This window comes from Hyla sarda, chromosome 3, assembly GCF_029499605.1.
Source record: "Hyla sarda isolate aHylSar1 chromosome 3, aHylSar1.hap1, whole genome shotgun sequence".
NCBI classification, from domain to species: Eukaryota; Metazoa; Chordata; class Amphibia; order Anura; family Hylidae; genus Hyla; species Hyla sarda.
In genome coordinates, this window is record NC_079191.1 from 259,136,803 (window position 1) to 259,150,580 (window position 13,778).

Below are 13,778 nucleotides of genomic sequence, written 5' to 3' on the forward strand. Positions count from 1 at the left end.
TTTTGCAGTGTTATAGCTCCCAAAGGGACCTATAACACTGCACACACTGATGTTTATCATTGATCACTGGTTTCTCAAAGGAAACCAGTGATCGATGATTCTGCCGCTTGACTGCGAGGAGGCAGGTAGGGGCCCTCCCGCTGTCCTGTAAGCTGTTCGGGATGCCGCGATTTCGCAGCGGCTACCCCGAACAGCCCACTGAGTTAACCGGCAGCTTTTACTTTCGCTTTTAGCCGTTAGCGGCGGGTCCCGGCTTCACTATGACGCCGGGCCCGCCGTGATATAATGCGGGGTTACCGTGTAACCCCACGTTATATCACGGGAGCAGGACCAAGGACGTACCAGTACGTCCTTGGTCCTTAAGGGGTTAAAAAGGTATTTGTGTACAACACCAGCCGGTGAGTACTTTTTCCTGGCCTTTCACAGTATCTAGGCCTTTGAGACTTTTACAGGAACAAAATAGTACACCACTTAGATGTACGTATGTGGTAAACACTTATGAGGGCAGAAAAATGCACTACAGTACGCTCAAAAAAGTATTTGTGTACAACACCAGCAGGTGAGTACTTTTACCTAGCATTTCACAGTATCTAGGCCCTTAAGATTTTAACAGGAACAAAATAGTACACCACTTAGACATACCTATGTGGTATGCACTTATGAGGGCAGGAAAATGCCCTACAGTACGCTTGAAAAAGTTTTTATGTACAACACCAGCTGGTGTGTACTTTTGCCTGGCCTTTAACAGTATCTAGGCCCTCGAGACTTTAAAAAGGGGAACTTTATTAAAAAACGATATATATATATATATATAGATATATATATATATATATATATATATATATATAAATCTCAATGTGTGTATGTATGTGTGTGTGTCTGTGTGTGTGTGTGTGTGTGTGTGTGGCATCACGTCCAAACCGCTAAAGATATTAACATGAAACTTGGCACACATGTTACTTATATGTAAACATCAAACATAGGATAGGTAATTTAACCCTTACCCACCCCCATTTGCCAGGGTCAGGGTTTTTATTTAAAGTCCCATACAAGTCTTTGGGAAATTCATGTTACTGCATAATTTCCAAACAGCTGGAGATATTTCGATAATACTTAGTCACGTTACTTATATGTCAAATAAAAATATATAATAGTTAAATTAACCCCTGACCTGCCGCCATATGTGAAGGATGGGGTTTTTGTTTCAAGTCCCATGCAAGTATATAGAACTTCTGGTGCCTTACTTCACAAGTTCCGCTCTGCATCTCCTGGTTAATGTGTCAGTCTGGATGGTAAGCCACACCCCATCTCACAAAGACACGACCACCTTTTAAGCCACACCCCTTTTATTTTTATCTTACAATATCTTTACCACAACGCAGCCCCACCTGAGTACGGGATATGAGGATTAGAAATGAGGATTAGCTATGGGGACGGGATATGAGGACGGGATATGCGGTCGGGATATGAAGACGGGATATGGGGTCGGGCTATGAGGTCGGGATATGGGGATGGGATATGAGGACGGGATATGGGGACGGGATATGGGGACGGGATATGGGGACGGGATATGGGGACGGGATATGGGGACGGGATATGGGGACGGGATATGGGGTCGGGATATGGGGTCGGGATATGGGGTCGGGATATGGGGTCATGATATGGGGTCGGGATATGGGGTCGGGATATGGGGACAGGATATGAGGACAAAATATTAGGACAGGAGATGAGGTAGGAATATGAGGAGGGGATTTGGGGTCGGGATACGAGGAGGAGATATGGGGTCAGGATTTTGGGAAGGGATATGAGGACAAAAGCTTCCTCCTTTGTTGCTTTCCCCCCACAAGGATAAGGAAGAAAAAAACGGGCAGCGCTGGGTACTCAACTAGTTAAAGGGGTACTCCGGTGAAAAACTTTTTTTTTTTTTTAATCAACTGGTGCCAGAAAGTTAAACGGATTTGTAAATTACTTAGATAAAAAAAATCTTAATCCTTCCTGTACTTATTAGCTGCTGAATCCTACAGCGGAAATTCTTTTCTTTTTGAAACACAGAACTGTCTGCTGACATCACGAGCACAGTGCTCTCTGCTGACATCTCTGTCCATTTTATGAACTGTCCAGAACAGCATATGTTTACTATGGGAATTTCCTTTTACCCTGGACAGTTACTTAAATGGACAGAGATGTCAGCAGAGAGCACTGTGCTCATGATGTCAGCAGACAGCTCTGTGTTTCAAGCGGAAAATAATTTCCACTGTAGTATTCAGCAGCTAATAAGTACAAGAATGATTGAGATTTTTTAACAGAAGTAATTTACAAATCTGTTTAACTTTCTGGCACCAGTTGATTTAAAAAAAAAAAAAAAAGGTTTTTCAGCGGAGTGCCCCTTTAAAAATAAAGAATTGTCTACATATGCGAAGGCCCAGGTACTTGACAAAGGGTTACTTTCTCAGGCTACAAAAAATGACACTGGGCTTCTTCTCAAAGGCTACAGAAGGATCGTCCCTCAGCCAGGGAAAGGCTCAAGAGGTCTCTTTAGTTTCTTGCAAGAGCCGAACTTGGTCCTATACAAGCTTTGGTAGGCCAAGATAATGAACTTGTTCTTTTCTGACTTGTGCTTTTGCTCCTCCCTTACTACTTCTCTTCTTTTGGATATATATTCATTTTCCATACTAGTTCTGGTTATATACTAATTTCCCATACTTAATTAGCAGGTTAATAGGGTTTTTATAGATTTTTTTTTCTAATGAAACACACCCCTTAGCCTAGCTGTGCTGAACACTGATTGGCTAAATTAAATTTGGGCTAGTTTTAGGATGCAACTATGTGTGTGTATAAAGTTAGAGTAATCTCTGCACCATCCACTTTTAAAATATTGTTCCTTATGTGCTTATAAGACACTTTGCTATTTACTTGCTGTTAAAATTCTCAACCTTTATATGCTTTTAATGTGATTGAAAAAACAGCCACTAGGTGGCTCTGTTCTGTTCCCTGCCACAAGTCAAACAGTTAGTTTGGTCTCCTCCCGGCCTGGCAGGAGACCAAACTCAGGAAGTGATTGTGGGGCATGGCTATGCACAGCTCTCGCAGGCTTCAGTGATGTCGCGCCTGCTGGGGAACGTCCACTTTCTCCTGCCAGGAGCTCACACAATGTGAGTAAGAGGAAAGATATGACAGAGAGCTTTTTAAAGCTCGGAGGGGTGTTAGGAGTAGTTAGGAAATATAATCTGAGTTAGTTATGAAAATATGGTTTGATGAAAGGTACTCTTTAAGAAAAGGCACATTAGATTTGACAACTAGTCACATTCAACCCTAACAGACTGTTCTTTCTTCAGCCAAAAAAGCAAACTAGTGTACTAGAACACTACAGAATGTCCTATGCTTTGCCCCAGTAAAATCATATACAAAGACCTGAACAGTGGTGCCTATGGGTATGCTGTCTCTGTGTGGTGTTGTATTTACCCCATGAGAATATCACCAGAAGGCTTATGTCATATACAGTGCTTGTTTGAAAACTGCTACTGAAGTTTTTGATGCATTTTTTAACCAAAACCAGTAGCCAATTTAGTTGGAAGGAGAACTATAAGTCATTCATGTATATTTCCCATTTTATTAAAATTTCAAAGAAAAAGGAGCATAATAAAGGATACCACACCAGACTTTAAAATACAGAAGTAACCTATAAGAGGGTTTGTATCATAAATCATCGACATAAACTACAACCGTTCTCTACCTGGGAATTGCTAGACTAAGTTACTCGGGTGTTAACAAGATAGCCAAAGGTTGTCTCATATTGTCCAAAAAAATTTGTATACCTTCATACAACCCAGATATGTCATAACTTTTTCCGTTTTTGTTTCTTTGGAAAAAATTTTACATTTTTCTAAAAAAACTGTTATATAGAAAACAGTGTTTGTGCAAGAGTTGATCAGATTTGCATAAACGTCCCTAAAAACTAGGAACAAGATAGAAGTGAGATAGTGGCAAGCTTGCAGACTGGATGACATGATGTTTTTAGGTAAAACGATAAAGCATGAAGAAAATCCAAACATGTGACATCTTGGACAATAGAGCAAAGACATGGGATAGTATGTGTGGAAACTAGTCCTAGCAGGTATAGTCGAATAAATTGAATTGTTTGACCAAATTAAAAGTGAACAGAAACATATGGGCCCTGATTTACTATTGTAAATTCAACCTGTTTTGTCGGGTTGTGTGCCAGAATAAAAAAAAAATACCAACTCTTCATTTTACTCAGAAAACCTGAAAAAAGGGTGTGTCTTTTGATAAAAGGGGCGTGATCACCGAAAAGGGGGCGTGTTCCCAACATTTTTGAAAATCCCAACATATTTCCGAAGGTTTAAACAGAAAAATGTGGTTGATTTGAGCACTGGTAAACGCCACTGCTCAAAGCAGTTGGAAAAAAGCAAAACATAGGGAAAAGTGCAAAACATAGGGAAACATTAGTAAATACTGTGGAAATATACCTGTCGAGAATCAAAACCCACAAAGAAAGCTACACAATCTGCCATGTCTGTCTAGCTGTATACCAAACCCACTTATTCAGGCTATAATTTCTGGGAATTAGTGATAAAGGTTTTTTGATTCAAAGCCATTAAGTACACACTTTATGTAAAGTCACATTGATTAGATAGATTAGATTAGATGGTCAATCTTTACTAGCTGTGAAGTACAATGCAAAGTATATATTACAATATCTAGCATCATTTTTTTTTTATTAGAGCACAGCAGCTTCCACTCGTTTTAACTGCATGTTTTTGCTATAATTTAATACTCTTTTTACTCTGTTTGTCTATCTAGATGCGCTACCATCCAGGGCTATCATGTGATTGTTCTTTCCATTCTTCATCGTTGGAGCTACTTCATCATTGGAGTCATTCTTGGGACTTTTTTTCTATAATAAAAAAATGTTTATATATATTTATACACATAGGGTTACATATTTATTTATTTATATATATATTTTTATATATATTTATACTTTTTATAAATGATCATATTTATCTCACATTGGATTATATGCATAACATTAATATGTTTATTATAACCATATATAGGTTTACACTGGCACTTTATTTTATCCATTTCATGCTATACACATTTTTTACATTACACTATAGTATTTTATTATCAAATTTGCACATATTCCCATATGCACTATATTTTGGTCTAAATTTTCTATAGTATTTATGACCAATAGCTATTTATTTAATTATGAGAGTTGGACTAATTATTTCAAGTTGCACTTCATACTCTCCCATAACTTACACTTTTACACATGTATTCTCTGGTTCTTTTTGTCCACTAGGTAGGTATTCACCAATTTCCTTGATTCCTTTCCTTATCTGCATGGCACTTCCACTTTTGCACTGAGTGTTCACTTGTTTGCACTTGCACTTTTTTGTCACTGTCACCTTTTTTCCCCCCTTCTTTTCCCTTTTCTTACGTTATGGACCTTACTTTGGTTTTCGTGTCGTCGTACTGCCAGTGTGCAGTGCAGTGACATGAATATCGCAATATATGCACTTGCGTATTTATTTATATCATATGTAACCCAGTTATGGGCAATATGTGTATTTATCTTAATTGTGTGTTATGATTTATTGTATTTAGCTCTTTATATGATGTATTGCAATTTAAATCATGGCTGTTTGATATAAAATTATTGTATTTATATTTGTGTTTGAACTGATTGATAAACTGATGCCCCTACATAGCTAAAATTAATCTTCCAGCGCTATGAAGTCCTGCGATAGTCGGGATCTCTGCACCTAGGTTACCTTCAGGCCTCGTTTTGAGGCTTGGCTTTTTGCTAGACAGAGGGACAATTTTATTATATGATTGGTACTTACATCCGAGCCTTGCTTTGGAAACGAGGCTTGGTCGTCAGTGACGCTGTGGAGTCTTCTGACGCAACCTCCCGATGTCACATGAGACGCGCTGATAGACGCATCTACTCCCGGACCTCGCTATGAGTGCGAGGCTTGGTAGTAGTGACTTATGCGCGGCTATAATGTTTATATCGATATCATGTGACTTAGTCCTGGGCTCTAATTGGTTAAGTCTCTCCATAAATACATACCCCACACCCTATTGACTACACCCCGGAAGACGCCTTCATTGGTGAAACGTTGGGTGGCGGGTGGCTGTGACGTTGTACTCCTTGCTTCACTTGGTAAAGTATTTTGTTATTTCTGTCCAGCTTTGGTTTTGCCCTACATTTAATGCTCTACTGATTCCCTGTGGTATCCTGCTCTGTGATTGTTGTACTTACCTGTGGTCTGAGCATACTTGTTTGACCCGACTGTAACACATGATATATGAGCAGTAGTCCATTCTACTTAGCCCACGGGAGTCAATATTTATTATGCATATGGTTATTTAACCCCTTTTCTGGCAGATATGCGTAGCCCCCGACTTTCTCTCAGCATTTTTGGATTTATGATTGTTACTGTATATGTATCTTTTAAATTATTTTAAATGTCTTGTCATTTTGGATTTATGTTAATAAAGTATACTTTTTGATATATATGTCCTGCTTGATGCCTTTCTTTGTGAATTTAATCTATGTCTTTTGGAATAGGACCTACTGTGTGGGAATTTTTTCTTTGGGTATTTTATCATTCAGGAAAGAAGAGGTAAGGGCTGGAAAAAGAGTAAACAGGTTGCTTCCCTGACACAACAGGATACAGTTGCCAGCACAAAATAGTGGACAGGCAGGAGGACATAGGGACTTGGTAAAATGTGGAAGGCAACGGTGTAATGCACGCTGGCAGTGGGTTTGGGTAGAAATTTGGGACAGTTTGTGATGCCAGGGTAGCATTAACCATGACGCTCCAAGGTTTAGACAGTTCTCCTGGGCCAAGTGCTGAGGACAATAATGACTACAGATGCAGGATTACAGAAAACTACCTTTTACTGAGGAAGGGATGATGGTAAAATACTTTACAGTACAGATCATAGTAGGGGTAGTGCAGAATAACCTTGTGGAGCCTGTCGCCTTGTTTGGACTTGTAGTTGCTTTTGCTGGATTAAATGATGGCTGCTATGGACTCTAGACTTTAGATTGCAGGCTTTAGATTTGTGACTAATATTTTTCCTCTACACTACATAAGGATTAAGGCTGGGGGAACCCCATTGGGGCATCAGGATCACATGGTTTACGCTGCATGACTTCCCTTAAAGATACAGTAACACTGATAATCATGTGCATAACACAAAATCACAAGAACAAAAGAACAAAAGAACAAAATACAATATACTCTGGAGTAGAGGCAACATTTACCAGACCGGACAACATCCTGTACTGGGCTACCACAAACAAACCTTATTTTACCTTATAGAACATGCTGCTACCAATTATATAGGGTAGAACCTGGTGAACGTTTACCCTGAAAAATAGCATTCTTTTTGTTACTTTTAGGTAAAGCCGATATTTCACTGTGTTATGGATATATTTTTAGGACATTTCAGTAAATGTTATCCTTTGCATTGCAATATGTATAGTTGGCATTACATGTTTAGACATATTTACAGCAAGATGATTTTCCTGACACTTATTGGTGCGGTCTTGTATATTCTGTAAAATGCTAGTAAATAGAGTTTTACAACTGAAAATCCAAAACTAATCGGTCACAGATACTGGTAACAATGGAATAATGGAAACAATTACAATTATTACAAATGTAAAAAATACAGAAACAAGCATGTAAGGATAGGCTTACTTGTGCTGGCTGTTTTTGTTGTGCAGTATGAACCTGTTTCATTGCATGGTTGTAAACTGTCTTTCAGGCTATTTTCTAAGTGTAATGTTTCTTCAGGACTTTTTTCTTCTGGGAAGATCTATAAAAGTACAACATAAAACAACCATTCATTAAATTCAGTGTTTATTTACACAGGGGAAGAGAATAATATGCATCATCTTGTGACCATGAGAGCGTTGAAAGTTTAAATATATCAGGCAGGAAATAAACATTCAGTTTTTGAAGAGAAGGTGTTGGAAGCAGGAAAAGGGGGCAAGGACCTAATTGACTTTGAACAAGAACCAAATTATTATGGTTAGACAACTGTGCCAATATCCTCTTCAAAATGATGAGTCTTTTGGGGTGCTCCTAGTATGCAGTGGGGAGTACCTACCAAAAGATGTCCAAGGATAGATGAGCGGTAAACTGTAAACAAGGTAATGGGCATCCAAGGCTTACTGATGCAAATGGGGCGTGAACACTAGCCTGTCCTGTCTAATCCAACAGAAGAGCAACTATGATATATCATGCCCTGTGCGTCTGGTCAGTGCACCTTTGTGGCTTGGGCTGTCTTACATGTGTGCACCGAAGGAAAGAAGCAAATTTCCCTGACGGATGAATTTCCGCAAAAGCTCCCCAGTGGGTATGTTTTGGGTGTAGTTTTACAGGTGTATCGATTTTCCCATCTCATTCCTGAAAGTTGAGTATAAGATCTTCTCCAAAGTACTGGTATACCCACCAGTCTGAAGGCTGTAATCAGACAAATCATCCACATGAACCACACCTGCAGCATCCCTGCTCACAGGATTGCAGAAAGTCTTGTTCTCCCTGTACAGTACATCAAAGAGCACTCATTTTGGAGGCTCTCTCTGGCAAATATAGGCTAGGTTCACACGGCCGTTGTCTCCCGTCCCACTATTGTCCCCTCAGTGCTGCAGAAACAGAGCATACTACTAACGGATGCAGTTTTTATCTGTTAGTATGAAAAGTCACCCTCCTACAGACTCCCACATCCAGGAATACTACCTGCTCCCATCATGGAATAGACTTGTTTCCATGATAGGAGTAGTAATTCCCCGGCTGTTGGAGTCTGCAGGCAGCTGGAGAGACTACTTTAGGGCTTATACTACTACCCCCACCATGGAAAAGAGTCTGTTCCATGTTGGGTGTAGTAGTACATGGACTTAGGGATTGATCGCACCGGGTTTCCCTTCTGATACCTGATCCGGTCATAAGCTATTAAGCAGGGGAACAGGCGGCATGCTCCACTCTCCTGCGATGTATGTAGTGTATTTTTACTTTCATTTTTAAATCCCCCGCTGTTAGCCCTGAATCACCGGCACCGAGGGGCCATTCATGGCTCCTGGCTGGGTTTTTAAATTGAGGATCGTGATTGCGCTGCGGGGGCCATATGTACATAAAAGCACTTCGGGGGCAAGACATATAAGCACAGGGGAGGCAAGACATATAGCAGTGCTGGGGGGCCAGACATATATCGCTATATGTCTGACCCCCCGCTGTGCTATATATCCCCCCCCCCCCCACAGTGCATTTATATAGATATGGCCCCCGCAGCACAATCACATATTGCCCCCCGCAGCGCATTTATATAGATATGGCCCCTGCAGCGCAATCGCATATTGCCCCCGCAGCGCATTTATATAGATTTGGCCTCCGCAGCACAATCACATATTGCCCCCCACAGCGCATTTGAACATATATTGCCCCCGTATCGCTATGTGTGAAAAGTATGCTATCAGCAGAACATCAGGCTGGCCAGTGGGCTGCTGATAGAATACTTTTCACACATAGTGCTGCGGGGGGGGCATATGATTGTAGAAGCAATGCAGGGGACAGACATATATAACGCTATATATCTGGCCACCCGCAGCGCATCTATATGCATATGCCCCTCCAGCATTATGTGTGAAAAGTATTCTATCAGCAGCTCACTGGCCATTTAATGATTTAAAAAATTATTAAATGAATTGATAAAGGGCATTTATTAACGGAGGCAGACGGCCATGTGAACAAGCCTACAGAAGTCAAAGGGATCACTGCACCAGCACTATATTGCAAATGGCGAATGCTTGCTCTGCACAGATAACATATGATAATCTTCTGTGCAGTCCAGCATTTGGTGATGGTTCTCTAATTCCACCAAGCTTTGATGATAAGATCAACTTCATGATGTTGGAAGCAATGGCCCATGACTTTCTCTGGTCCCTTTCACTACCCATTCAAATGGACTTCATAAAGATACTACAAAACTGGTATAGTGGAAAAGGATCAGCCCTAAAGTCTTGATAAAACTTCTGGCTAAACTTAATTAAAAAAACACAGACTGTAGAGTCTTAGCTTACCAATGAGGGAAAGCCTCTTGACCCTACCTATGCTTTAACACACGATGCAATCCAGGCCCACTGTCCGAAAGATACTTAACAGGGCTGTCATTCGATTCATTTGGGGATGCAAAATAAACATAGTGAAACAGTTGGTTATGTACAAAAACCAGTGAAAGAGTCCCAACATCCCTTGCTGTGGCCAATGCTTCAAAACAATGCTAACTACAGATGAGTGTTTACGGTTGGGCTGATATCATTAGTTTTATCTCAGGGCTCTATTATAGGTTTGACATTAATGCTAAATAATGCTGAATATAGATAAGAATGGTCTTATACACTAGCAGCAAACTTATATCTTGAAAATAGTACGGAACTGAAACACAAACTATAATAAGAAAAGATAGTGCTTTTCACGTATACAACAGTAAAACTCTTATTATTTAAACTGGAAACCCCCAATTGCTGGGGAATTCTTAGTTGCATCACAATGTATTATTATAACAAACAACATGCTTTATCAAGATATCAGTAAAGTATATATTTTTCTGGTTTGCAAGTTAAGGAAAACCACTGGTAAATTACTGAGACACCACAATAAAAGTTTAAGCTATATGAAAACATAGTACACACCCCAGTTTACTACTTATCCACTTCCTGGATTATCGTATTATTCTGTTATGACTGTAGTTAACAATGGAATAATTCACACAGTAGTCATAAGCAGCACCATTGTGCTAACACAGGGACTAAGGTCAATTTATGTGTATAGATACTAACTTTCAGTTGCTTCTTAGGAAATTCATACATATAAAACGTGATAGGGGGATTGTATGGTCAATAGATTTACTTATTTTTTTAAATAGTGTAAATTGCCTTATTATATCCATGTAATGGGGTCAAACAGTATTTCAAATTTTCTATTAGAATTTGCAAGAATTATTGTTGAACAGGCAAGAACATGGGGAAAATCTGAGAGTACCTAAAAGGGGGGGCAAGTCAGAAGCAACACAAGAAAATATTATTTCACTGAAAGAATAATAGATGCTTAGAAGACTCTTCTAGCGCTGGCTGGTAAATCTAGAAATAGTCTGGCTGAAGATTCTGAGGTGCTAGGACCACACAGACATTACTGCGCCCATAGTTGGCAATGTATTCTGTATGGTATTCAGTCAAAAGAATTTGGGCAGAGGAATTATTAGCATCAGAAAGCTGATATTTTGTAGTGTGGACTGTGCAGTGAAAACCCAGTGTCAACAATCGGACTGCTGCAATGGAATATCTAAAAGGAAGTATGCTTGGAAATTCCATAGTGTGAACCCAGCCTAAGTAAATTTAAACATGGTTAGGAAGGATGATCGAATAGAATCTGACGAATCCGAATTTCTTACGAACTTCAGGAAAAATTAGATTGGCAACGAATGTGAATATCGCCGCGAATCGCTTCATTAAACTCCATTTAGTGAGGTCCAGGCTCCAGGGCATCTAAAATGGTGGATCCACATGTGAGAACATGGGGCAAGGAATCCTGGTAAGGCGGGTAGGCGGGATGACCCTGAATCACGCCAGCCACCCCTGTGATGTCACAGCCCTATATAATCGGCAACCATATTGCGGCCAGTCACTTCAGCCTTTTATTGTAGACAGAGAGAGAGAGAGACGGAGAGCAGTGTGTGTTGCACAGAAAATAATTTTTACAGCAGAGATTCACCTCCCAGTCACATCCGCTTTCTACTTCAGAGATGGACAGAGAGCAGTGTGTTGCACAGAAAAGCTTTTTTACAGCAGCGATTCACCTCAAGCCCAAACTGATAGGGAAGGGAGAGAGATTGAGAGAGAAAGGGCAATTTTGGGACTGTGTGCTGCAGCGCTGGTGTGTAGAACAACTGAAAAGCTAATAGTAGCCAGCCAGTAGTAGCACTAAAAGAATATTTTCCTCTATTAAGTGTAACCTGTGTATATATCTTAGTGGTGTACAATTTTGTTCCTGTTAAAGTCTTAAGGACCTAGATACTGTGAAAGGCCAGCCAAAAGTACACACCTGCTGTATTGTAGACAAATACTGTCTTAAGCGTACTGGAGTGCATTGTCCTCCCCTCATATACGCACTAAGTATGTCAGGCAGAGAAGTGCCAGGACGTGCACAGAGGAGTGGAAGAGGCCTAAATTCATCAGGCAGAGGTCGTAGCAGACTAGAGGCGAGTGGCAGCAGGAGTCGCAGTGAGAGGCCTGAGCTCCCGTATCAGCTAGCGATTGTGTCTCGATCAACAACGAATCTGCCGTCATCAATTGGTTAACACGGTTATCTACTTCTTCACAAGTGACATCTGACACCCCCAGTCAACAGTCGGTAAGTTCCTCAAACACAACCCTCAGTTGGCATAGCCCGGGAGCAGTCCCTGTCCTCCCATTGCCTCTGCCCTTTGCTGTTCCCTCCCCCACAGAAGTATCTCATGCTGTGGGTACAGCTCCGCTATTCAGTGAGGGCGATCTAATGAAGGACAGTCAGCAGCTACTGCCCAGCTAAGAAGGGGAGGAGACATCCGTCGCTTCCTCCGCTAGGTGGGCAAGTAGTGATGAGGAGAGTGGCATGGAGGGTGGTGTTGCGAGCGTTAAGGCTCCTGATGCAGACACTGTTGAGGAACCTGAGGAGGACATCAGTGACATCCAGACACAACTTTATGATGATGAAGCCGGTCGCAGCTGGGAGCCGGGTGCAGAAGAGGCTTCATCATCATCAGGAGAAGAGGGTTGCAGGTTGCCAGTGAGGCTGCAGCTGAGTCAGCAAGGTGGTAGCATGGTTGGCAGTCAGCATTGTGGTAGAAGTTGAAAGTCTGGAGCCAAACGAGCCCAGGTAGACCCTTTGCTTTGGGGCAGCCTACCTTCCTGGGAGGGAGTGGAACAGGGGTTCCTGGAGACGGCGGCAGTAGCAGTCAATTATTGTGCACTGTTGGTGGTAAAATCAGATACTTGGCGGTCTGGCAGTTTTTCAACAAGCATCTAGAGGATGTTAACCTGGCCATATGCAAGATGTGTCGGTAGAAGGTGAAGCATTGCCAGGGTCCCAATGCTGGCACCACGGCCCTGCATTAACATATGCAGCGTCACCATAAAGCGGCCTGGGAGAACCGTGCCTCTGATGTGGTGGTCCAGCCTTCTGTATCCCCCAGTGGCACGCCGCTCCCTGTTTCAGCCAGCCAAAGCTCCACCACCTCAGCCGAAGGGAGCTGTGTGTCATACCCATCTTCTGTTGCTCCAGATGCTCCTGCTCCTCCTTCAAGTCAGTGATTTCGCCAGCAATCCATCAGTGAAGCCATGTCCAAGAGACAGCAGTATGGACCCACTCATCCAATGGCGCAGAAGCTGAATGCGCTCCTGTCCAAGTTGCTGGTGCTGCAGTCCCTCCCTTTTCAAGTGGTGACTCTGCACCTTTCAGAGAACTGATGGCTTGTGCAAAGCGGAGGTGGAGAGTCCCAAGCCGTAATTTCTTTGTGCAGAAGGCAGTACCAGCCCTGCACAATTTTGTGGAATAGAAGGTGGGCCAGTCATTCAGCCTGTCGGTGTGTTCAAAGTGCATGACAGTGGCGACGTCTGGAGCTGTAACTACAGTCAGGGACAATACATGTCCTTTACGGCCCACTGGTTGAATGTGGTTCCTGAACAGCCATAACAG

At 41.6% G+C, this 13,778-nt stretch overlaps 1 protein-coding gene across 1 annotated transcript in view; it reads right to left on the reverse strand.

Annotated features, from left to right (window-relative positions):
• Positions 1-3,694: 3,694 nt before the first annotated feature.
• The window catches only part of THEMIS (thymocyte selection associated), a 73,716-nt gene continuing 63,632 nt past the window's right edge, over positions 3,695-13,778 (reverse strand). Inside the window, exons 5-6 of the mRNA XM_056566519.1 lie at positions 7,746-7,863; positions 3,695-4,914 (exon numbers count right to left, since the gene is read on the reverse strand). Of these exons, the coding sequence (XP_056422494.1) occupies positions 4,814-4,914; positions 7,746-7,863 (219 nt within the window). The 3' untranslated portion in view covers positions 3,695-4,813. The remainder of the gene's footprint in view (positions 4,915-7,745; positions 7,864-13,778) is intronic.